This window comes from Halictus rubicundus, chromosome 7, assembly GCF_050948215.1.
Source record: "Halictus rubicundus isolate RS-2024b chromosome 7, iyHalRubi1_principal, whole genome shotgun sequence".
Lineage (NCBI taxonomy): Eukaryota > Metazoa > Arthropoda > Insecta > Hymenoptera > Halictidae > Halictus > Halictus rubicundus.
In genome coordinates, this window is record NC_135155.1 from 5,693,404 (window position 1) to 5,719,942 (window position 26,539).

General features: G+C 38.0%; 1 protein-coding gene across 1 annotated transcript in view; it reads right to left on the bottom strand.

Moving 5' to 3' along the window:
* Positions 1–26,539, bottom strand: part of Grd (GABA-gated ion channel) — a 65,516-nt gene that overhangs the window by 12,635 nt on the left and 26,342 nt on the right. The window contains exons 3-4 of the mRNA XM_076791281.1: positions 22,828–23,020; positions 21,786–22,006 (exon numbers count right to left, since the gene is read on the bottom strand). Of these exons, the coding sequence (XP_076647396.1) occupies positions 21,786–22,006; positions 22,828–23,020 (414 nt within the window). The remainder of the gene's footprint in view (positions 1–21,785; positions 22,007–22,827; positions 23,021–26,539) is intronic.

The window sequence follows — 26,539 nt, forward strand, 5'->3', positions numbered from 1 at the left end:
TACTGAAATTATAAAAATGTTGTCGCCAGACGAATGAAACAGTTCTTTATTAAAGACAATAGAAATAGTTGTATGTAGAAATAGACAATAGTTCTTTATTATGACAATAGAAATTGTATAAAGTTAATTCTAACGTTAATAAAAGAATTTGAAAGATTTCAAAGAATAGACAATTTTTTTTTGAACAATAGAAAATCCATTTCAGCAATGTATTTATATAGACTCCTCCTGCTTGAGTTAGGGGTATGAAAATGAAAAGCGCTAAAGCGTTAGAACGAAGAATAATTGTTTAATCGAGACCGTCGACCCCGTGGAAATGTGTTTTCTACATGCATAATTACGGTTCACACTCACGTGGTCGGAATGCTTACCAGCGCAAACATTTCCCGTGTAATTTCGGGCAAATAGCAGCAATTTATTCGTGTTAATAAAAGCAGCAAACACGTCGTTTCAATTTAATTGATCTCTCATTCGGATATCGATTCAGCTGAACAGTCTGCACCCCGAAATCGATCGCGAATTCATTAGGCTCGTCCATTTGCTCGACATGGTTCTCCAACGGAGACGATTGACATCTGCTATCTGTCGACGATGTTCGCCGCGACGCGGTAAGCCTAATGACGGATACGTGCTAAACCCGATCGTCTCGGAAATCATTAAGATATTCGACTCCGCACCTGTTCATCATCGATCGGTACAATTGCGGAGAATTTGCTCGCAGATCGGGTCATTGAAAGCGAGACAATCCGACGTTAAATTACCAAAAGTTAATATGTCTACTACCTACTCCACTTTTATACAAAATTTCCTACACGCTTATTGTCTGCGGATTTTATGCATTTGCGACAAGAATGAGTAGAGTTGCAATTTGAAGCAAAGTGAAGAGATTAAAAATATTTAAGAATATTAATATGTTGGTGTCAGCTTGTTAACATTATTGAAAGAAGAAAGGAATATTTACTTGGCCCCTCTTACTTGCAAATGAAGCAAACAATTTTTATTTTGCATAAAGATTCGCAATCTAGAATTAAAAATCCTCAGTTTATTTGTTAATATTCATAATTAATATTTTCAATTATTGTATTTATTTCTTTCCTAAAAACAATTTATGTAGAACATCTATGGTCCTTCGAAAAAATTTTTTCTTCCCTTTTAATCCAGTGGAATTTAACGAAAAAAGCCAGCTCGGTAACCAATAGGCAGCTCTGTTTATTAAAAAATATGTATAGTTGCACAAAGATCGACGATCTATTTACAATATTTTAACGAAGGGGGAGAATCCGAGCCAAGTGGCGCGGTATAAAGAACAATTGTTCAGACGTTACAGTGGAAACTCCTCGAAGTGATCAGCCTCTGTTCTAATGACCGCTTTGTGCGGCGACTTAAAGTTGCAGAAATCCTCGCCGAGGCTCGCGGGACAATCAAAGATTTCTTCGTAAGATCTCGGAGAAGGTCGATGGATTTTATTTGAATTACTTGTAAACAATCTCGGGGCTCTCTTCTGCAACCGCAAGAGACCTGCTGCATTTCTACGAGCATCACAGCTTTCGTTCATTCAACCTGAAACTTCTCCTATTGTTCGAAAACGCTGCATTCGCGTCTAGAGATCTTTGTTTTCACTTCGTCGATCAGCATCACGGCATTTATAATGATCTACACGCTTCCGTCGTGTCGCCTCGTTTTACTCTATTTTCTGCCTTCGTAAATAAGCAACATGAAGATTAGTACTGACATACAAATGTAGCAATGTTTCCTCTGAACCGTTAAGTGATAAGAGGCTGTTTGTTGGGAAATTACACTGAATTAATTTGAATTAACTGAGTTAATTGTTCTGTTATATATTTACGAAAAGAGGTTACATATGGATTTAAATATGAGCTAGTCATTCTATTTTCCCACGGGGTAGTGGGGATAATACACCCCGCGGTGGTGCGAATAATTCCGCGACGTTTATCATCCAGGTCTCGGCGACATATATAGCGAAATCAGTGTATTTTGTTTCAAGTGAGAAATACTCGCCGTTCTGCATTATTTTCGTTGGTAGAAATGGTTCTATCACCACTTTGTTTCCTTTGTTCTTCAACATCATCTCATGACCAAGCCCACGCCGCTTTATTCAAACATAACCCAACAGTTTATGTTATTTATTTATTTGACTCAATTGTTTTTTCGTACACCGACATGACAATACGAACGACTAAAGTATTAATTATACCTTGTATACTTTAAACTTTGAATGTTATTACACATATTTTCACATTCTTTCCACTTGTCAAATTTTTGCCATGAATTTACAAGGCCACTGTGTGCCAATCCTTGAGACGATCGAGCTTTCGAGATTTTATTATTATTATTAGACAGCACTTGGACTTAAGGAAATGCGAATAACTAAAAATTGAGTTTTTTTCAAATGAAAAACCAGAAAAGACCCTTAAGGTTTGGCCGAGTTGCCTAGCTGTCAGCGAACAATTCAACTTTGGCGAGTTAAGGGACGCGGCGAAACACGACGCGATCCGTGACTATGTAATCGGATCCATCATTCTGACACCCTCGATCGGTCAATTTGCAGCAGGAGAACCGGTCGCACTTACCAGCAGCCATATCGCTGCTCAGATTAACTTCGAAATCCGCTGAACGAGTCGTTTTCACGGCAGAGTCGGATTGCCAGCATTTCTAGCCGCTCGAAAGATTTATCGGTGTATTTTTCGCGAGATAGGATACGAAACGCGTTCAAGCAACTTTCCCCTTTCGGATAAATGTCTGAACATTTTATTGTACGATCGTGATTTTTTTTACTGAACGGTTTCCACTCTATTAAACCCGGGTTTTGTAAGGTCCTATCGCCGGCGGTCACAGGAAAGAAAAACGTCTATTTTCTTAATGAATAGGACATTCTTCCTACAACATATATGTCGAAAAGTTTTAGAACAGGCCACACAAGCTTTTATTATAATTTAGTAGTTCGAATCGTCAGTTACCTGTAAAAACTGTTGAAATAGTTTGGTGCAAAGTTGACCATGACCGACATTCTCAAAGTCAAACATTTTTTTATCGCATCCTATAGCACTCATCGGGAAGAATAATAGTCTTAAAGGAACCTTAAAAAAAAACGATCCTGGACGTATTCCTGGATATTTGAAACGTCACCGGGGCTGAAGAATATGATAAAACGTCCCTTTCTATAGCTTGCTTTCCCGCACGGTGTTTGGAGAGCACTCGCGGTCCTTTAAGAGAAATAGATACAAGTTAATTGCGCCGTTAATTAAATCGGATACCACGCCGCAAAGGTTTAATTAAATAGCCTTTAGGTAGGTTTCGCAGACTTCTTTCCGCGGACGGGAGGATATTCGATTTTGTTTCAGTGTGCATCAGCTGGAAGTGTATCACGCGAAACGGAAGTAATCCATCGGCAAAATTTATATCCCATCGAATAAGATATCGGATCCCATCGTATTAAGACTAAATCGAGATAGGAGCTCGAAGCTAATGTCTACTTCGAAGCCGCGTCAGGTCTAATATACTGCGATCACATTCTTGGCTTTCGTTCTGAAACGTAAGCAGTTTAGTTAGGATTATCTTCCGCGCATTATGTCAGACCTTCAGTTGTTTGTGGACGGTGTTTGGAATCTATTCGACAACGACATCGGTTCGGATCTAATTCCTCCCCAGCAACATATTTCTGCAATTTTATGTCCTCATCCAAAGCTGTCTTTCTTGCAATTAAATATAGCCTGTATAACTAACTCGGCAAAACCCTGCTCAACAGCGATAAATTCAGCAAAATATTAAATGTCAAATGCAACAAAATTCGATTATTCGTTGTTCTGTCCAGTGAAATACAAGTAATTGTGGCAAATAATCTTTTTACTGAAGCAGACATTTTGTGTAATTCGTACTAAAAAACAAATATATTAATGTTTATATTAATATTTTCTTTATACATGACCAATTTTACTATTGCGTTTATCATTAATTGAAATATTGTCCATATTGTAAATATGAACAGTTACAACGATAGACAGTTGAGTTGTATGATTGCATAATTTTTACAAGTGGTAGTAGTTGCATAAAAGAGTATGCAAACTATAAGAAGATAAATGTAATTGTGACAAAGAATTTTTTTACTCAAGCAGACATTTTGTGTAATTAGTACTACCCCTGGTGGGTGTGCATCATAGAAAAAAAAACAAATACATTAATGTTTATATTAATATTTTACTATTGCGTTTATCATTAAATGAAATATTGTCCATATTGTAAATATGAACAGTTACAACGATAGACAGTTGAGTGGTATGATTGAATAATTTTTGCAAGTGGTAGTAGTTGCACAAAAGAGTATGCAAACTATAAGAACTATGTATGAATCAATGTTTGACTGTATCAAACCTTTGGCAGAGAGCTTGTGTGTGTGTGCTACTTCCGTGAAATATCGTTAAGAAGTTCACATTTAAGCACACATCCGAAGACTAATTATTAGTTTTAACGACAATAGCAACTCTGTCGCGGTGTGTAACGAAAGTTTCAAATAATATGACTTGCCCAAGCAAAGTTATAACACGAGGCTCGCGGCGAATGGCGGAAGTATTCGAACGACAGGATTCCAGAGATTCCGGGGAAACGACTGTTATTTTAGCGTGATCTTCCCATTAATGGCGACGAAAGGTGTTCTAAACGATCTCTAAAATAATCTCTATCCCCGAGGGTATTGATTCTTCCAGTTCCGTTGTCTAAAATTATTTTATAGCCAGAGCAGAGTCTGCTTGTCCTCTTCAATCTACCTAACCATAAGTAAAACGAATATCGTTTCATACTTTGCAAGATGGTGTACCGAGGTATAATAATAATTGCCGGATATTTATGGAAAATAAAAATTTCTGCGTCGATAGCAAGACAACACAGGAGCTAAACGTGAACTAAACACTGAATTTATATTTTTATTTTTATTATCGATACTTAAAGTCTTTTGAACTTTTCACTGCTTTAAATAGCAAGATGGCACAGGGGCTGAACGTGAATTTATATTTTTATTATTATATACTTTATATTTTTATTTTTATTATCGATACTTTCAAAGTCTTTTGAACTTTTCACTACTTCGAGTTGCACCTACACATTTTTGTCATGATTGCGTGAAATCCGGAGTCTAATAATTAGAATCATTAATCTTCCATAGGTTATAGAAAACGAGGCTCGTATTTTGGTTAGCATAAAGAAAAGAGAAATCTATAAAATAAAATTCGAATTAATTGTGAAATGTCCTAATAGCTTCGAAGGAAAAATGACGGTGCCTCGTGGTTAGGTTCCCCGTGAGGATTTTGAAGGAAGTTTTGGAGTTAAGTTCAAAACTAGGGAGAAATAGTGCGAAATGTCGGACGCTGCCGCGCGGATTGGCCGGGCCACGCGAAAACACAGAAACCGCGAGGAGGCCGACAAAGAAAATGCCGTTCTTTCCTCACGCCCTGGTGAACAAGGTGTTCCGGCGCTTTTGATGTTCCAACAAGCCCTTTCCAACTTCGAAAACGTTTCCGGGTTCCGGCGTGGCAATTAAGGCGAAAGTTCGCCGCTATAAACGTCGTTTAATCTTCCGACAGACGGCGCGAGATACGTTTGTAACCGGCACCAGATTCGCCCGGCGAACTTTCGGGACGACGACGCTGACAGTAAGCAGTTATCGTCGAACAATCATAATTATTCGACTGCGAATCTCTACGTAAACTCCTCGATTCATTTTGAAAAAGTCAGAGCAGCAGAAACACATCTACAGTATTTTCTCGATATTTGTCGCGAATACTTGGCTGATAAAAGTCGCGGAACTATCCCCACTACCGCGGGGTATACAGGGGCACGAAGATCGAGAGGCCTCGGACGCCGAGGAGTGTAAACATAATTCGAGAAGACATATATCGAGAATTCATTGTACCGATATATTGATATTGATATATTTCATTTACATTGTATATAATTTGTTAGTTAAATCTGAAGTATTTGTTGAATTCTGCTTTAATTGTTTTAGTCCGCTCTTTCTAGAATTATACGAGGGTAAAGTTCACTGAAAAGTCGGAAGGAAAACATTATAGAACCGTTAAATGTCAGCATTCTATGACATAGGTCAGGATGGTTTTTGAATTAGTAAATTTCTTTTGTGAAAGATAAGAAAGAAGTATAATTCGTTGAAACTGCAAACATGTTCACGTGGATCAAAGAATAATAATATCTCTTGGACGATATATGTCGCTGGCAAGACCCATGTTGTCGACATATATCGAGAAAACACTGTACTTCGTCAGCTAGAAGATTCCCACAGACGAAAATACGGTAATAATTCTATTTACTATTTATTGACAAAAGGGATGCTTGGCACAATTTTTCAGGAAATGCTGCCACAATATTAGTAATATATTTATGCATTTTGTAAACAATATTTCTCTGTGAATATATTTTTCAACGTTCAGCCGAACAAAATCCTCTCGAACAAAATGGTAACCGATCCGTGACAGAAGATCAGCCACCGGCGCGTCGCTTCGGCTTAACAAACGAAATAGAGAAAAAGATCAGCATCTATGTCGAGTAGATCGAATATGTTCCGAATAATACGTGGTGTGTTTCGCGTATGGAGCAGAGCGCGGGGCGGAAATAATTTTCATCGTTCATCAGAATGGATTTCATTGTTGACCGTACGCGCGGCTGAAGAGGAGCGTGACGTTTGAATCGTGCTGCAACACGTCGAGAATTATTCGTTTACCGATGCCTCTGAAAAGGGGTGAGACAGTGAAAAAAATTGCGGCGAGACGCGTGCTGCGTCTCTTGTCTTTTTTTTTTGCAGTTTGAAATTGCATATCGAACAGAACGCCTCGCCTTTCGCTGTTATCTGTCGATTGTTGGCTCGTTCGTCGATCCTTTAACACGAGGTTCGGTCAAACATAAATGAGATTGTTTTAATCATTTTTTATTGGATCGATAGATTTGCCAATGATAAGTCAAAAATTATTTTTCGATGTAAGTAACACCGGTAAAGATTTTTGAAGTTTTCTGTTTGATTAATTTTTAGCTTTATTTTACATTTTGTGCATTTATTTAAAACAGTGAAGTCGTTAGAAGAATTGAAGAACATCATTAGTAGACTGCGGATTTTATGCATTTATGACAAAAATGAGTAGGTGTAATTTAGAACAGTAACAACATTAGAAGAATTTAGAGATACTGTTATATTATTTTCAATCAATTAAACATAATCAAAAAGAAGTTAAATTTTTATTTTACCCCAGTTTGGTGCAATTCAGATAGAAAGTTTTTATTTTGTATAAAGATCCGCACTCTGATCATTAGGTAAATGAAAATGATTGAATGTGTGTTCCATGAATTTATGCTTAACCAAGAAATCACGTAAAATATTATAGATTTCCATTAAATTGTTAACATAAATTCTTTCGTCGTAGGTGGACCAGACAGCGCGATTTTTATTTCCGTATTGCGTGCAACTAATTCAGAATGTAACGGGGTTAACGTCCATCTCTTCAGTCACAAATCAACTCGTATTAGGAAGCAAGACAAGCGCATATTTAAGGGTGAAGTGGAGAGTCGAGCATATCTACCCAACCCACCGGATATATCAGCTGGATCGTTTGAAATTGAATCTGACCGCAGGTCCTCGTCCATACACGGAACATTGTAATTAATTGCAAAATTTTAGAGCAGATATTGCGAATAAATTTTTACTGATCTCCAAATATTGGCAGGGGAATGCGAGAGTTACGCGACGGGAACATTTTTCGTTTTTCGCTTCCGCTACTGCGAGCCTGTAATCACAATATTATAAATATAACATTACAAATAATTTCCATTTGCAAGCGAAATATCCAGGCATAGTCGATACTTGTTTATTGGTTTTAACACTAGGTATACCCGTCAAAATGGCGGGTAAAATTATTATCAAGATTCTAAGACTGCATACAGGAGAAATTATTTAGAAAATTTATTTCTTTGGATATATATTATTTTATTGCTAAAAATGTGGTTAGCACGTTCTTGTTATTTTTATAAGGTAATGCAAAATAGTCACTTTTAGTGCTCCGTAAGCCTAGAGTTAATATCATTACTAGACTGCGGATCTTTATGCAAAATAAAAAATATTTGCATTGATTGCAGGACACAGGAGCGACATAAAAATTCCTTTCTTCCTTCAATTATTTTATTAAGCTAAAACCAATACGCTGGTCCCCTTAAATCTTTTTAATATGTTCACTGCTTTAAATTGTGCTTACCCATTTTTGTCATAAATGCATAAAATCCGCATTACTGTACTGCGGATGTTTATGCATTTGTGGCATGTGAAAATGTTTGAAACGCAAGAAATCATTGACATTACCAAAAATTAATAACATTTTAGTCTAGTTTTTTTTTGCTTAATTTTGCAATCTGGCAAACAAGTTTTTCTCTCATGTTTAAAGAATAATGTATCAAATTAGGAAATTGCATAAAGATCCGCAGTCCAATCATTATGAAGGTCTCTATAAAGGTTTTAAATACCAATATGGAAGTTGATTTGTGTTTATTATTACCAGCGCACTATGCGCACGTCGCACAGTGGGGTATTTGGCCCGAAAAGCCGGAAAAAATTATTTAAACGTTATATATAGGCTCAATGCCATAATGTAGTAGGTCGTTGAATTCGTCTTAACAACAGCTATAACATTATGAAATCAAGAATATATCTTAACAGTTAAAAAATTAAATTGATCCTCATTTTTTATAAAAAAAAATTTTTTCCGAAATTTTATGTATTGAAATTTGTAGACATCTAAATACTGTTAATCTTTTGTTCGAACCCTTTTTTCCTCAGATTATCGGAAACCCTTGAAAAAACGTGGCGATTGGGAAGTACGTGCACCGAAAAGCTGGAAAAAGAATTTTTACACGTAAATTATGTTAAAATGATGTAAATTATTATTTTAATACAAAATATGTAGATCATGAAATGTTTTAATAAGTAGATATGTATTTTAAGAATATTTTTAAATTATTACCATTAATTACGGCGTATAGGCGTACGTAAAACACTTCTAAACGCTAATACTAAATTAGCTATAAAATGTCAATCCTGACAAATCCGAAACCACACATTATTAGCTTGGAATCACAAATCTCTACCGAATATAATGAGACCAAAAAGACCAACGGGACTCACTCAGAACCATAATAAAATCGTCAATGAAATCTTATAATTGTAAAAATAATTTCTGAATTATTGATCATATACAAATATTAATAACTTTATAAATAAGTATAATAAAAAAATGAAAACAGTCTGAAAGTGTAGTCCATACTTACCTAAAAGATATTCATAATGCAAAAAATTACACAGCTTTTTCAAAGCATGTAAAGATCACTCATAAATGATATGTTATAGCATGATTGGAAAGGCAATACTAGTCATAGAATCTCTTGACTTTCGATTAAGTTTAGATGAATGAAAAAAAATGTAGTACATTGTTCTCCACACATTCAACAACTTCGAGCAATAAAAAAATTGCTGTTTACGTTAAATCTTTGAAATTGACTTTTTGCCGGCTTTTCGGGCCAAATACCCCACTGTGCGTCGCGTCGACACGATCAGATCTACTGGCGCAGTTGACTGGTTTGATCGAATATTTTCTGCCAGGTAGTGCTTTACGACGGAAGACAAACAGACAGGGATTACAGGCAGAGGGAGACGATTATTAAAGTGGGATAATACTTCGGATCTGTTCAAACAGTTCGCCGAAGGTTTGCCTAATGGCGGGCCCGCTCAGACGTGTAGACCGGCTGCGGCAATCGCGGATTGAATCGGCCGAGCGCTGATTTGCTTGATTAAATGCCGTTGTAAGTTCAGGTAACCTGAATAATCGTCAGAATAAACATCGCGGGGCATGTCGGACGAACGGAGATATTGGAAGCAGTCTGCTGGCACGGTGAATCTTCGACGAGGCCCCGTTGTGCTCGCACGGCCGAGGGAAACGTTGCAGTAACCCCGGCATTTTGAGATCCTCGATTCCGTCCAAGAGGGTATAAATCATCTCGAGCGTGAAGTGTACACATGCTCCGCGTTACGAAGCTCCTTCACATTTGCCAACCTCCTTCTGGATAGCCGGAGCACGTTCACAGGCTCCCAGGGTTTCTACCTCGGCCGAGCTATTTGCGAACTTGTTCCCCCGGCTCAAAGGAAAATTTCTAACCATCGCCTACTTTTTGGGAATCGCGGCGCGAACCACGCCATTTACCTCGACGCATCCCCATCAACCGTACTTTCACCGGTAGACATTTTCTGGCCGGTTCGGCGAATCGTCGAACACACGCCGGAAGCTTTGTTTGCGCACGCTAATGCCTCAAAGCTTCCGGTTCGCGCGTTCGAGACTGCCGCTTGAACCCTTTCGTTGCTAAACACTTTTCATTGTGTTGCGCGGATCGTTTTTATTTTGAACGTGGTCACGGCCTGTTTATATCTTGAGATTTTTAAGTTTATATCTTGACATAACCGAGCCGTGTTACGTTTACACTCCTCGGCGTTTGGGGGCTCCCGAGCTTGGGCCTGCAGTGGGGATAATTCCGCGACGTTTATCATTCCGGCCTTGGCGACATATACAGGTTGTTCATTTGAAAACTTTCCAGCCGGATATCTCGAAAAGTATGAAAGATATTTAAAAAGTGTAAAACACGTGTCCAAGGATTTCGAGGGTGGTAGTATCAGTTTTTTATTTGGGTGGCGTTTTCAAGGTCATTTGAAGGTCAATTTTGTTTTTTCAAATGGAAACCTATATTTTTTATTATGGGACCTTATTGTACGTAAAAAGACCAGCAATTTTCGTAGGATACTTTTTCTTTATCCGCGCACTAGTTTCGGAGATATTTAAAGCGAAGTGGAGCGAGACACATTATTGTGTAAAATTCTTTGACGCGAATCGTTGATGTTTTCCAGTTGTACTAGCACGTACCGTTTGAAAACAAACTTGTCTTCTATTGATCTCTTGTTTATGTTGTCTGTCTTTCAATATAAGATTGTACTATTTAGTCAAGTGTGAATCGTCGTAATAAGAGATACTATATCGTGGTACAATTAGTTGTGTAAAATGGTGTATTCTTTAGAAGAACGAGTAGAAATCATTTTTATTTATGGGGCTAATGAGTGTGCTCGTCGAACTGCTGCTACGTTGAATGGGAGACATCCTGATACACATATTTCTCATACGTACGGGTTCAATTAGTCGCAAAGTTTAAGGAAACAGGATCGGTGACAAATTGAAAAAGGAACCAGCCAAAATTCATAAAAGAAGCTGGTCAAATCGAAATTATAGGACAGTTTACTGTGAATCCTGCTAGTTCAATTCGACAAGTTTCAATGGTAACTGGTGTATCAGTGGGATCTGTGCACAAATTATTTAAACATAACAAGATTCATCCTTATAAAATGCAGTTGCATCAAAAGTTATTGGAAGATGACTTTGACAGGCGGATTGAGTTTTGTGAGGAATTAACAAATATGATGAACGTCACTCCTAATCTAATTAAAAACATTTGTTTTAGCGACGAATGCACTCTTTTCTTAAACGATGCTGTAAATCGTCATAACTGTCGTTATTCGAGTGACGAAAATCCACATTTTATTAGAGAAAGTAGTACTCAATGGCAGGAAAAAATAAATGTTTGGGCATGCATTTTGGGAAACACTATTATAGGTGCTCCGTTCTTCCGAGAGAATTTGAATGGCAATCTGTATTTAAATTTATTGAACGACACCATTGATCCACTTATAACAGAAAGTCTTCAAAACCAAAGAGATGAAAACGGCAATTTTTTGTTAAATGAAGAACTTTTGTACTTCCAACGTGATGGTGCTCCCCCGCATTACACTTTAGCAGTTCGCCAGTGGTTAAACAATCGATTCCCACTGAGATGGATCGGTAGAAGAGGTATTATTGAGTGGCCACCAAGATCACCAGATCTAATTCCAGTCGATTTCTTTTTGTGGGGACACTTAAAGTCTGTTGTTTATAAAACACAACCAGAAAGTGTAAACGATTTGCGTCGCAGAATTTTACAGAAGTGTAAAGCTATTCCAACAGATACCTTCAAAAATGTTCGTTCAGAATTTGAGAATGGTCTGTATTATTGCTTAGAAAACAACGGAGAACATTTTGAAAATTTGTTATAGTTACAAAAAAATTGCAAACTTTCTCGCAGTATAAGTATCAGTCGCTCTACTTCTCTTTAAATGTCTCCGAAACTAGTGCGCGGATAAAAAAAAAACTATACTACGAAAATTGCTGGTCTTTTTACGTACAATAAGATCCCATAATAAAAAATATAGGTTTCCATTTGAAAAAAGAAAGTTGACCTTCAAATGACCTTGAAAACACCACCCAAATAAAAACCTGATACTGTCCTCCTCTTTCCTCCTCGAAATCCTTGGACACGTGTTTTACACTTTTTTAATATCTTTCATGATACTTTTCGAGGCATTCGGCTAGAAAGTTTTCAAATGAACACCCTGTATAGAGAAATCACTGTACCTTATATGGCCGGTGGTTCTTCCAACTGAAGCATACAATTTTTATTTTACACAAAGATTCGCACAGTCGGTTTATCACATTGTTAAAATTGTGGTCGTATTATGAACCATGTGTTGGCAGGAGACTTTTGCCGTCGCCGTGAAGGTTTTACAGAATTCCCGGATTGGAGGAAAGAGGGACTTTAAATCCGGCGCGGTGGAAGTTTTGCATTTCAAAAAGAAATTAATTGTAACAACGTAGATATTGTTCGAGCACTTTCGTCGGCCATTGTCCACGGGCACGGTGGTATCAACGATGCATATTATCGGAACAAAGAAATGTTGATGAAACCGCGGGACACTCGTGCACGAACGGCTGTACATCGGCTCGTAAAGCGGGGAGAGCTTTGTTGGGTCGCGTTTATTATGACGTATTCTTTGGCAGGTCTCTCGCGGGCCGGTCTCACTCTCGTTTGCATGAAAATAACGAACCCGATTAGCATACAGACACGATGAAATCCTAAAACTACTTCGGCCCGGGGAACGGCTCGGATCACGTAGGTTTCCCCTGTACCACGTAGGCAGAATCCAAAATCATGGATTTTCCGGGGCGAATTCTCCGGGCCGCTGGATCCCGGAGTACGCAGCAGATTATCTGTGACGGATAGCACCGCGTTTTAGGTCTATTCCGTCTGGAAATGAGCGGATAGTACCCTACCACCAAGGGTACATCCGACTACTTACCCGGCCACCCGTGAAATCGTGCCGTGATTTCACGAGCTCGTCGCGCGAACGATCAAAATCCTGCAGGTGTTTCTACCACGATGTTCCTACGCAGACCATAATACTGGGGATTACTTTTTATATATCCTCGGAATATTTTATGCGATTATAAAACCTCGATCGTTTATCGTGATTCATACTTCACGCGACAGTCGTTTTGTGTACGGTTTTGTGTACGTAATGCCTCGATCGATGTACGTGAAACATTTATCCCGATCGAGAGAAGCTCGATATTAGTTTTAATTGTTTTCCAAGGAAACGTTTACCGACATATTCGTTACATTTTCCTGATTAAAACGAGACCAAACACGACACAATTCGGATCATATTTGCTTGTTTGATTCACAATACAGGAGAACCTCGACTATCCGAACTGATGTCACCTGATTTCTCCATTACTCGAATATGTGTTTCGTACGTAAATTAATTTTTAGATTGAACTTATCTAGCACTGTAGTTACACCTGTGTTCCACAGATTAGTACGGATAATCTAGAGATTTTACTGTGTCGTGAATTAAACAATTAAGTACGATTGCAAATTGTGTCGTTTTTGGTGTCGTTCCAGTCAGAAAAGTTTAGCAAATATATCGTTGAAAGTTTCATAATGAAATAATTGAACGTAAAACAGTTTTGTCACTACCCTTTTCTACGTTCGACGCTGGTGGTTATAAGTCAAAGGTCATTTATAAAATAGAAAATAGAAATTGTACTTCTTATAAATTTATTGAGACGTTATTTTTACCATTTACTGTTGAAAGGGATATTTAGAAAATAGAAAATGGGAATTGTACCTTTTATAAGTTTGCTAGTGGAGAACTCTGATTATATTAAAATTTGGACTACGCGTATTACGGATACATTTAGAAACCGGTAAAATAAAACGTGAAATAAACATTCCCTCCTACGAAGTCCGAGTCATTACTTTGGGCTGCACCTGGCATCGGTCCCAAGTGTTTGAGTTTTAATATTCTTAATGATATGCATGCTCGCGGAGAGTCTGCGCTGCCGCCATGCGTTCGTATGCCAATCAATTTGATAATGTTTTTGTGGTACGCGATACTAGTCGCGCGATCGATAAAAGACACGAAATCATTCATTTCGTATCGCTAAGCGATGCACTTCGCTAACAAACTTTGTTTTAAGTAGGTCATCTCAAAAGTTTCGAGGATCGAAGGATCGAGAGGCTCCCCTCGCAAAACTATTTATTTAATTTCCTCGAGGAATGTGTCTGTCGGCGCACGAGGTCACGATCTTCCGCTTTTCGATATTTTCACGGAAGGTGAAAACTGAATTATCTTTACTTAAATGGAAGTCGAATATAATATTCGGAGAAATTATTTATAGCGAAAGTATAGAAAGTATAGTATATAAATTCGCGGTCAGTTGTGTTAATGCAATTCTTTGAACACCACAACGATTTATGTCTTCAAAATAAAGTACATAAAAATCTTAAATATCGAAGCTCTAAAATTATTTATATGTTTTGATAGTCTACACAAGGGTTGGAACATATTTACGAAAAAAAGCCCTTTTTTAACATCTTTCTATTTCCGAGCTTTTCCAAATTCCTCTCTTTGACAACATTCTTCCCTTGTACACAAAAATCTGAAACGCCAAAGCTTTGAAATTATTTATACACTTTGGTCGTGTCCTGCTTGGAACATTATATTTGCTAAAAGAAGACTTTGTTTTATCAACGTTCTTCTATTTCTGAGTATTTTAAAAATCCTCTGATAACGTTCTTTTCTTATATCTGTACTTCTTAATCACAATTTTTTACGGATTAATTTATAAATATTAGACTAAGAGAAATCACGTTAGTTTGTTAGGAGTTCTGCAATACGTTTAGGATTATTCCGTAAAAGTCAAGTTACATTCTTTGCGGTCTATTTATGGTCATTTTTACGCAGCTAACACGGGTAATACCGAAAAACACTCGTAACGTTTCATAAAAACGTAACGGAGACAGGTTTGTAAACATTTTTCCCCGATAAACGGACAGACGGGTTCTCGGTCGAGCTGACGAAGTCAAAGTTTACAGCTAAAAGATGGTCGACCCATTTATGCACCGATGCTGCTATATGGACGCGTATCTGCATGTGCGGAGCAGGCAAGGTCGATTCATGTGTGATCAGGAATGTGTTAAATCCATAAAAAAGCGTAATAAACTTCCACGCTCGTCGTTTTATTACGGATGCAGAGTCGAGTACAGTGATTTCTCTATACAGGGTGAGTCACCAAACGTTAGCACCTCAAATATCTTTGTTGTTTCTAAAGATACGTAAAATATGGTAAGGACAAAGTTGAATGGTACAATGGGGCTGACACGATGCAAAAAAAATTTTGTTTTTATGTCATTTTTTTGGAGATATCAAGGTCACCTTGACTTTTTTAAATGGAACCACCCTTTTTTAAACACCTACAACGATAGTCCCTTTCATTAGGAATTCAGTGACTATAATTAGTCCAAGGTCATTCAAGGTCTAGGACAGAAAAAACGTATAAAACTAAAATATGGAAGCAGAATATCTGTATTTTATAAATGTTCGAAATGATGGCCGTCTGCGTCGATACATTGTTGTAAACGAGCTCCGAAGGAATGTTGAACTCTGATAAGTGTATCCGACGTGATATTCGTACATGCTGTGATGATACGCTGACGCATATCTTCAACTGTTGTTGGAGCATCCGTGTACACGGTCTCTTTTAGCAGACCCCATAAAAAGAAATCCAGTGGATTTAAATCAGGCGAACGTGCTGGCCATGAAACTGTTCCGCCTCGTCCAATCCATCGGTTTGGATATCGAGAATCCAACGTTTCTCTTGCTACTCGTGCATAATGAGCAGGACAACCGTCATGTTGGTACCACATATCGTAGCGATTTTGTAAAGCGACATCTTCTAACAAAATTGGCAGATCTTCTTGCAAAAATTGAGCGTATTTCTGTCCCGTCATCATTCCGTTAACGAAATATGGTCCAATTACTTTGTCGTTCAAAATACCACACCACACGTTTACGCTCCATTGTCTTTGATGACCAATTTCTCGCAGCCAGTGCGGATTATCCACAGACCAATAATGGGCGTTCCGTAGATTAATTGAGCCATGATTAGTAAATGTTGCTTCGTCCGTAAACAAGACATTAGAAAAAAATTAATGATTTTGAAGCAATCCCCATTGACAAAAGTTAATTCTATTTTGAAAATCATTACCGTGCAATTCTTGATGGAGCGATATGTGGAACGGATGAAATTTATGTCGGGCCAGAATTCGTATTACGCTACTTTGACTTATGCCTGCTTCCCGGGCAATTTTTCTCGTACTCGCGTGAGGATTGACAGCTATAGCTGCTAAAATATTAATTTCATTGTCTTCATTAGTCGTGGGATTCTTCCGTTTGTACTGTCTTGCATGTACACTTCCAGTACTTCGAAACAACCTGTACGTATTAGTGAAAGTATGTCTAGAAGGAGTGTTTCGCTCGGGGTACCTTTCTTCATAAAGTAGTCGGGCATGCACTGCATTTTTTCTACATTCACAGTAAATCGTGATCATATCACACTTTTCAGTCATCGAATATAACATAGCGGAATCGCGTTTGGAAACATACTGATAGTAAATAAGAATGCTGAATAACATTGAAGGACCTTAGTATGTTTACTTTAACTACGACCATAGTATGTTTACTATTTCCTACAAGTCTCAACCGTGATAAACGTATTCTGCTTCCATATTTTAGTTTTATACGTTTTTTCTGTCCTTGACCTTGAATGACCTTGGACTAATTATAGTCACTGAATTCCTAATGAAAGGGACTATCATTGTAGGTGTTTAAAAAAGGGTGGTTCCATTTAAAAAAGTGAAGGTGACCTTGATATCTCCAAAAAAATGACATAAGAACAAAATTTTTTTTGCATCGTGTCAGCCCCATTGTACTATTCAACTTTCTCCTTACCATATTTTACGTATCTTTAGAAACAACAAAGATATTTGAAGTGCTAACGTTTGGTGACTCACCCTGTATATGTCGCTGAGGCCTGGATGAAAACGTCGTGGAAATATTCCCACCATCACGGAGCACCATGAGAGGTTCCTTGAACGATACACGACGCTGGCAGGACCCGTGTTGTTGACATATATCGAGAATTAAATAATATTAAATTAAAGAATTAAATGCTATTTTTTGTTATAGGTTTCTTATAGGTAACTTTTTGCTTGCAACAGTAGTTCTTCTATAATATGATATGCGATTCAATAATGAAACGCATTCAATCGTTTCTCACAGTAACGTCTTTAAAATTCTAATAACTGTAAAATAAAAAACCAGTCATCTAACTAATAGGTAGACTGCGGATCTTTGCGCAAAATAAAAATTGTCTAACTCAATTGTAAGAATCAGGAATTAAATAAAAATATAATTTCTCTTTTAATAACTTCAACTATTCGAAAATAGTGTGATCGTGTATGTTTAATTCTACTAATATCTTCACAGTTTTGTAAATCTCTTATTCATTTATACCGGAAACGCATAAAATCCGCGGTCTAATGATAGCGTCGAACCGTTGGTGTGCAAAATTTTAAAGAAATGTTTGCTTTCCGTTTTCGACTAATTTCGACCACGAAGAAGCACACTTTAAAATGTACGTAAAAGCGTTTACAATGAACACAGATTCACCGCTATTTATTTAATGGTGGCGTAGAGAGGGGCTTAATCGCACGGCCCTCTGTTCTAAGATTTCACCGAGAGGAAAAATACTTAACTATGTTGAATCTCTGCAAAGTAAGTAGAAGCTGGTTGGATCAATATTTGCGGAGGGCTGTAGTAGCAGCTAATAAAGTGCCGTGTAAATAGTGCGACGTGATCGACATTTAATAGTTACCAATCGGCCACGAGACCGTGCGGGGAGAGTTTCCACAGAAATTCGATTTTCACGATCGGACCGAGAGCGCTGGTGCGATTACTCGTTTCATGAATGTCCACGAGGAAAGCCATAATGCCGGAGATCATTTTAAATCGATCGTTCTGCGACGCGATTGTATAAATAACCGAATTGACAACATCATAACAACATTGGACACGAACGCTAATTTTGCAGTTCTACTTTCACGAAAACTATACGATAACGTGATAAATAAATTGTTTAATAAACACTCGGTATACGGTATCTTTTGCGGTGGTAAGTGTACAGTATTTTTACCCGATTCTTTGTACATTTACTATACATTTACTACCACACAAAATACATGTATACGGTGAGTTCTCGATACATGTCAACAACACGGGTCTTGCCAGCGACATATAACGTCCAGGAGATATTATTATTCTTTGATCCACGCGAACATGTTTACAGCGTCAGAGGCGTCTCGATCTTCGAGGGCCCTCGCGGGATATACTCCACGGTAGTGGGAATAATTCCGCGACGTTTATCGTCTAGGCCTTGGCGACATATATAGAGAAATCACTGTACAGCTTTTTCACTCGCGCAATTTTTTGATCGTGTTATACTGGAGACTATAGTAATGCAAAATCTACATTCTTGTTTAACTCTCTGTTTGATAATTTAGCTAGACAAGTTTATAAGTACATATATTTAAAATAATAATTTCACTTTTGAAAGTCATTATGTCTCCGAGAAAAACAATTTGTCGCGTATCTTTCACTTAAGTTTAACGATTAACTTATAATTTAGTTTGTCTTTGTCTTTGTTTTAGTTAGCCTGGTTGCGATGAAACTTTTACCAAAAAATAATCTGCAGTATGCAAATAACTTTCATTTGTAATCATTTTCGGAACCCCCACTTTGAGGGGTAATTTCACCCTCTGAATCTGTTTATACCCGGGTAAAAAAAAATACGTGTGAAATATTTTTGGCGAAATTATAAGTTTACACGATTTCGCTAGAATCGGTGACTGACAATTGGGTCGTATTTAATGCTTCTGTTTGCCGAGTCTGCAGTGAACGTGTTAAATGGTTCGCCCTCTATTTTTCCGGCACGGGCAGGTCGAACGAGTAATGCGAGTTTTTGAACTGGCAGGCGGCGTTCGGGTTTCAAGAATCTGCGGCGAACTGGCTTGAAACGGTTTCACTATTTCATTCAACGGCACAAAGAGTATCCATTCGATAGAGTAGGTGCTCCTGTCGCTGGTGGGTCGCGGAATATGACGGGTAAGTTCCTCGGGGTTGGCCGGGCGAAAGGTTCGACGATTCGGCCATTTCGAATTGTCCGACAAGACAAATAGAAATACACGGGGAGCAGAGGCTCGAGCGATGTACGTTTCCCCTTTGTTAAGCCATTCCCTTTCTCTTGACCTAGTCTACTGGATCGGCTCTATTGTGCGCGCCAGAATTAACCCTTGAGCTCAAGGTGGCTCCTATACACGTGCACACCGGTACACCTCGCTCCGTGGTCTTGTTAAGAATCACGTGTCCGACACGAATCGTTCTTCAAAAAGTGTATCCCGCCTGAGAACTATAGGCGCATCGCGAGCCTCCCGAGGTTGAAACCTTCGAAACTTTTGGCTCGGCCAGAAAGTTCGCCACGATTTTTAACGAAAATTCGAAGGCAGCACATTTAAATGTTCGACATGCGCTTATTCAATTTATATAAGCGCCATTTTGTAACTCGAAGATACCAGAACTTCTCAGGGTTTTCAGCGAAAAACTTTTCAATGTGATTTCTTATGGACCAGTATTTTGGGGTGGCTCGTCTCGCTCACCCCCCGGAATCTTTTTCGCGGAACATTATTAGAAATAATCCATTTTTCATCACCCGTCACTATTTGCTTTACAGAGTGTACTCGATTTATGTCCAAAACACGCGTCTAGCCACGGACATGTATCGGCCAGCGAAAGTAAAAGTTTGAGAATAGAATTTATAAGATATAAAAATAATTGTAATATGATAACAATAAACTGTAAAAACTTCAACACAATTCAACTACCCACAATAGGCGATCTTTGGCATCTTTTTGCCCAAAGACAGTCCGGTTTCGTAACGCTGCGGAGCAGCAAATTTTCTTTTAAAATCCTCGTTAATACGGAAACATAAAAGCTTTTTAGGAGACAATGAAAGTCAGCATAATGAGGTAGCACAGATTAATTCGGTCACTTATTTAATTATTCATCCTCCAGCGATTATGAACTTTTCATTTTCTTCGCGAGCTGGTTGCTATAGGTATACAGACCATTACTTTGCATCGCGGTGACAATCAGGTGTCATGCTTCCGGTGAAATAGGTATGAATAATGTCTCCTTTCATGACCTTATATATGAAGAACCTGATGGGCTTCGATTTGTAACCACGGATTACAGAAATTAATAAAAAACATCTGATGATTTCTGATTATGTTCTCAGTATAATTACTTTCACTTTCAGTTGCAGTCGTGCTTAAAACAATAGCATGCTAATAATTCATATATTAAAATGGAGTACTTGATTTACAGTCTTTTGTAAATTATAATTAGTAGATTGCGGATCTTTATGCAAAATAGAAATTGTCTACATCGATTAACAGGGTCCAAGTAAAAATGTATTTCTTCTCTCAATAATTTTAGTTTGTTGAGAATAACATATTATTTATTTTTCAATTTATTAATTTTTGTCACAAGTGCATAAAACGCACAGTCTAGTAATTACATAGAGACTTCATAGGTACATTTTAAGAAAATTCTAACTAACAGGTATTTCGTTTCTAATAATTACGGTTTGGCTAACTGTAAAGTTCTATTGTTCTCTGGATTTGGCTGTTGTTTCTTCTGAAATTTTTACGAGCTGTAAGGTCCCCAGTCTAATTATAACTAATTGATTGTTGCAGGAGGGATGCAGACAATTCCCGTGCTAATCTACGCGACTGAACACATTTTTTAAACACTGTCCAAACATGGCGGACGCATGCGGAATTCATTATTCCATGTTGAATCTCAGTTGCGGTGTTTTGCCAGCATGAATGGGGCAAGGATGTTTAACATAAATGCAAGTCGAAGGAAGTGGTCGCTCCGTTTGCGATACCATGGTCGGTGAGACACCAGTCGAACGCAGAACGATCGCTTGGAAAGATTGTAAAGCAGAAGACTTGGGTAACGTCGTAAATGTCACAAATTTTCTGGAACTTATGGCTGAGGAAGCTCGCGGCTACTTTGCCACGAAGCCATTCTTCGCTTCTGATTTATACTTCTCGCTTGACTCACTTTTCTCTCTATTTCTATTGCCGCTTTTCGAACGCACTGTTCCAAAGTGCAAGGTCTCGCACGTTGCATTATGTAGGTCTTAGCTTTTTAAACGTTCCGCACTCAAATCTCGCGGAAGTTCTGGCGAGACAAGGGATTGAGGAGTAAAAATCCGTGAAGCTGTTTCCGAGTTCCAGTATGAATATTCAGTTTTCGAAACCGAGATCCGCGGTGTTTTAGCCTCCCTGTAATTTCTCAACAAACCCCGGGGTCCCTGGGACTGCATTGTTTCAATGAATTATTCACGTACCTGGAGCTGTAAAGAACTCTGCCGTCTTGATAGAGCCTCACGAATTTGTTCGGGCTGGTTATAGTGTGCAGATAGCTGTGCTTCCCGTTGTAGAAGTAGGTGTCCGGTTTCCAGATTCTCGCGAGCATCGATATACTAAGCGCGAGCGTTTCCTTGCCACCTTGAAACGCCAGACGCCTGTCCACCCACGACTGACGGAAGTAGCAATCCATCGAGTATGTCTAAAAAGGATATTTCACTTTTAAATCCTTCTGGTACAGTCATTTTTTAATGGCAATCTAGCTATTATTTAACTATTCTTGTTTTCAAATGTTTCTGTACGAAACTTTTACCGACATATTTGTAACATTTCTTTGTTTAAAATTCCGTTCAAATATCCGTACTAATAATGGGAAGATTTAGCTACAGTGCTAGACCAAATGTTTATCGTACAATTCATACTGCGTTGTATACAGGTCGTTTTACATTACACTGTTTGTATGTAAAACACGTATTTGGGTAAGCGTTTGGGTCGCGTATTCAGATAGCATCGGTTCGGATAATGGAGGTTCTACCGAATCGCGAATCGAACAAAGAAATATGATCCAAACAGTGTCGTGTTTGGACTCATTTTAATCAGAAAAATCTAACGAATATGCCGGTAAAAGTTTTACAGGAAGAATAATGAAAAGAAGTTTTGTGATTGTATCAGTGAACCGAAGACCCACTAGGAATCATCGGGGGAAATCTAGTCGTCGAAACAAATTTTTCCGTCGTTCCGATTTCTATAAAATCACCAACGATAACTGCGATTTGCATGAATACCGTTCCGCGGTCGTTACATTTTCTTAATACCGCGAGAAAGCTCGCAAGAGATGAAATTTCCGCGAAGATAGTCTTCAGGGCCGAGCGAAAGCAGCGAGCATGTGAGAATTGCCAGAAACGAAATGGAATTTGGAACGTGCCCGATAAGATCGTCGGACGAGACTTTCGTTAGTCGTTGAATTTACGCGTCGGGTGTTTTTGCGAGGCGAACAATAGCGAACGGGGAAAATACACGGACCATATCGACTTCTGAGATCGGACCCATGCTGCGCACCATGATGTCGACCTCAACGGTGGCTGGTGGTCCACCGAAGTCTGGCCTGACGCTGTTGTCGTAACCGCGAAGCAGATTGTCCAGCAGCTCGCTGATGTTGCTGTGATTGTTGCTCTGTGTCCGTTGTCTTGTCGAGGTTTTTGCCCCTGTGACTGCTCTGGAACATAAACAAGGTGGTCCATCTATAACGCACCGAACACGCGCGAGCACTATCTCAAAAAACAATAGCTTTCGTCGAACACTGTTCGACTTATTAAAACTAGGTTCAACACTAGGCTTACGGAGCACAAAAAGTGACTATTTTACATTACTTTATGAAAGTAACAAGAATGTGCTGCTCAAATTTTTAGCCATGCTTTTATTTTAATAACATATACCCAGAGAAATAAATTTGTTGCATAATTCATCACGGATGTATCCTTAGAATCTTAATAATTGTGAATTAAAAATATTAGAACCCGTCATTTTTAAGGGTCCCGTAAGGTTAAGGGTCCCCTAGTGTTAAGAAGCACTAAAAGCGGCCATTTTATAGTTAGTTTAGTCTACTTTCGGCATCAATGGCCCTGAAAAGACTCGGGTTTTAATTCCAGTCTATTTGGCTACATGTCATTTGAAATAATAATCTGATTGATTTGGACAGTCAAATCATTTTTGAAACATCATTTCATTATTTGGATGTCGAATGAAAATGCTAAAAGTTGTTCTGTATCGCTCTTTTATGTGGTCCTATATTGAAAATTTAAAAAATACGTTTTGTAGGTCCGTATGAGTTCTATACATTCGATCAATTATCACAGTATAAATGTCTTATTGTATTCTCAATTCATGAGAAGAGTAAGAAGAATTTAGTGTAGCAAGGTTTTCCGCTTAATAGTTAATAGTTTAAATCGCTAGTAACAATCGCTTGCTGTTATTTGTACGTGTCTTTCCATCATATTGATTTTCTCCGTTCGCGACAACGTGACAGCAAGAGACGAAGGAAGGTCAAACGCATCTCCAAAAATTGCTTCTCGCATAAATCTCAATGAGGCGTGCCCGGGTTGGTTACGTCCTCTTATTCGAATATTTCGAAGACAGCGGAGGTGACCTAGAAAATTTGAACAAATGGAATTTCAAAAATATTCTTGCGATTAGTTCCGTGTTCCGGCTATACTATCTGAAACGCCTTATCGTCGAACGGAAATGTTACCGTGACCCAGTTGGTTCCTGTTCCAATCATTCTTTTAATTAATAGCAACAAATTATTTTGGCCCGTGAAACGTTCCGGGTATCGGGCGCTTTCGTGTTTTTAATTGGCACTTGTAGATCACGATGAATTGTTTAAGCCTGGTCCGATTTTACCGTACGGAACACGGCCAGCTGCTGATCGTGGTTCGGATACTCGTGCCCGTGGTATGTCATACGCCTTCGATCCATTTGCACGGTGCCCGACCCCTTGTATGCTTGTGTAAACCCATCCAATGCACCGCGACAAGCTTTACTTCCATTTGGTGTGTCGTTTAGATGTCTGCACTGCCTGCAACCGTAATGTAACTATGCACACGTATCCGGCATTTCATGAATCGTCTTGAAATGGTAATAGTGTTGTTACGACGCTATCCCGCGCCGATCAGTAATCTTAACTCTTTCCACTCGGAACTATTCCAGCTCGAAAACCAGAGTATCACCATTCCAAACGATTATTTTAATATACTCAAATCTTTACATACAGTCCCGGACAGAATGATAGCACTTGCGTGCTATCTTTAATTTCTTGAAAATTACTTAGCATTTCTGAATGTAATACATAATATCATAATTGTTACAATCTGGAGAGACGAAACATGTTAGTAAATAAGGTTGACTTCGCTAGCTTTCTGAGCAAGCAGAAGAAGTATACAAATGCTTAAGGCGAAGTGATAGCACACTTGTGCTTTGTGCTGATATCTTTCAATAGTTTGCGAGTTGCCAAGCAGTTAACAGCAACTGTCGAGTTTTTAAGTTAAACGTCGACATGAGCCGCGGAAAAAGTCAAAATGTTACTGTTTCCGAAATTTCAAACAAAAATTCTTAGTGATCTTCGAGAAATTACAGATAGCACGCATGTGCTATCATTTTGTCCGGGACTGTAGGCATGATTTTTTCATTTCATGCATACGGAACTGATGCAATTTATTGATACGATTTTTAACTATTTATTACTAGTGATGAAAATTGTTTATTTAACTTTTTGAAATTACTTGATAGCTCAACCATTGAAAGAGTATTTAAAATATTAATCTTAAAAACGTCATCGTACCAGCTAAGTGTTATATATAAAGAAATTTAATAATGCCAAAATATATTTTGAATAATGATATAACAATTTTTCACTCGCTAAGGGTTAATCCTCATACGTTTCTCAGAAATAATCTCGCAACACAGACAGAAAGAAATCAATCAAGCGTAGTAAATATTTTCGACTTCAATTTCGATAAATAATTGTTTTGAACACTCTAGATGAGGGATATAAAATATTCATTTTATATTTTATATCAATGCTCGAGGAGCATTCTTCCCCGTCCGAGCATTTCCAGAGTTAATCATGAATATTCATATCGGCAAATTATAAAACCGTGCAATTTATTGGATTCAAGCTGTACCAAATGCGAGAACTGAAATCTTTCTTTCGCGAACCACGTTATAAAACCACTTAAATAATAGTCTAACCTCACTCAGGAAATATTTGAGCACGGGGCAAATTCGGACTATCCATCGGGGCAAAACCGCACTATAGTACGAATTTACCCAATGTTACATTTTAATTCTTACTTACTCAACTGTTTCATTAAATTCCCTTCTTGGTAGGCATTTAATTTTGAATTTTTTAGACTGATAATACTTTTGCAACCCCACGATGGTCCGAAATTATGTAAAGAAAACAACACCGCACTATACAAAGGAAATGTTGGCTGAAGCATTGACAGAAATTAAAGCTGGCCGAATGACTGTTTATAGAGCTAGTAAGCACTATAAAATACCAAAAAATACAATTAGTGACCGAATTCGAGGAAAAAGTGGACAAAAAAGTGAATCCCGAGGAAGAAACACCGTACTTTCATGTGGAAATGAAAAATGTCTTTCCGATGGACTGTTAACCTTGGATAATATAATAATAAACATTTGAATTTTTATTTTTATGTTATTTTATTACTAATATTAATTCCGCTTTTGCCCCATAATATAAGGAAATAAGATTCAATACTTTTTAAACAGGTAGGTGCAGTTTTGCCCCAGTTCCGTGGAAGTCCGCCCTAGCAGCACTGTTTTTAATTTATTAAGAAAATCATAAGTTTCAGAAGATATTTTTAATCCAAATTAATGCAACTTAAAGAATAAACCACGCGCTAAATAAAAACACTAAGATTATTCGGTTTTAGTGGAATAGATAGAAAATACATCAGTTTAAAGTAAACTTTACAATTTCTGAGTCGGTTTTACCCCACTCCACCTTATATGAATGCCAACAGTGTTGGCATTATAACACCCTTGTAAGGTTCTCATCACAAGAAGATGCGCGTTTTGGACTACGACGAGTAGTATTGAATTATATGCATTTTGAAAATTTCTCCATGTTTAAAATGAGGAATTAAATTTTTTTAAAAATGTTTTCATGTATAATTTAATTATTTATTTTGTTTGGAAAGCACTTTCTCGC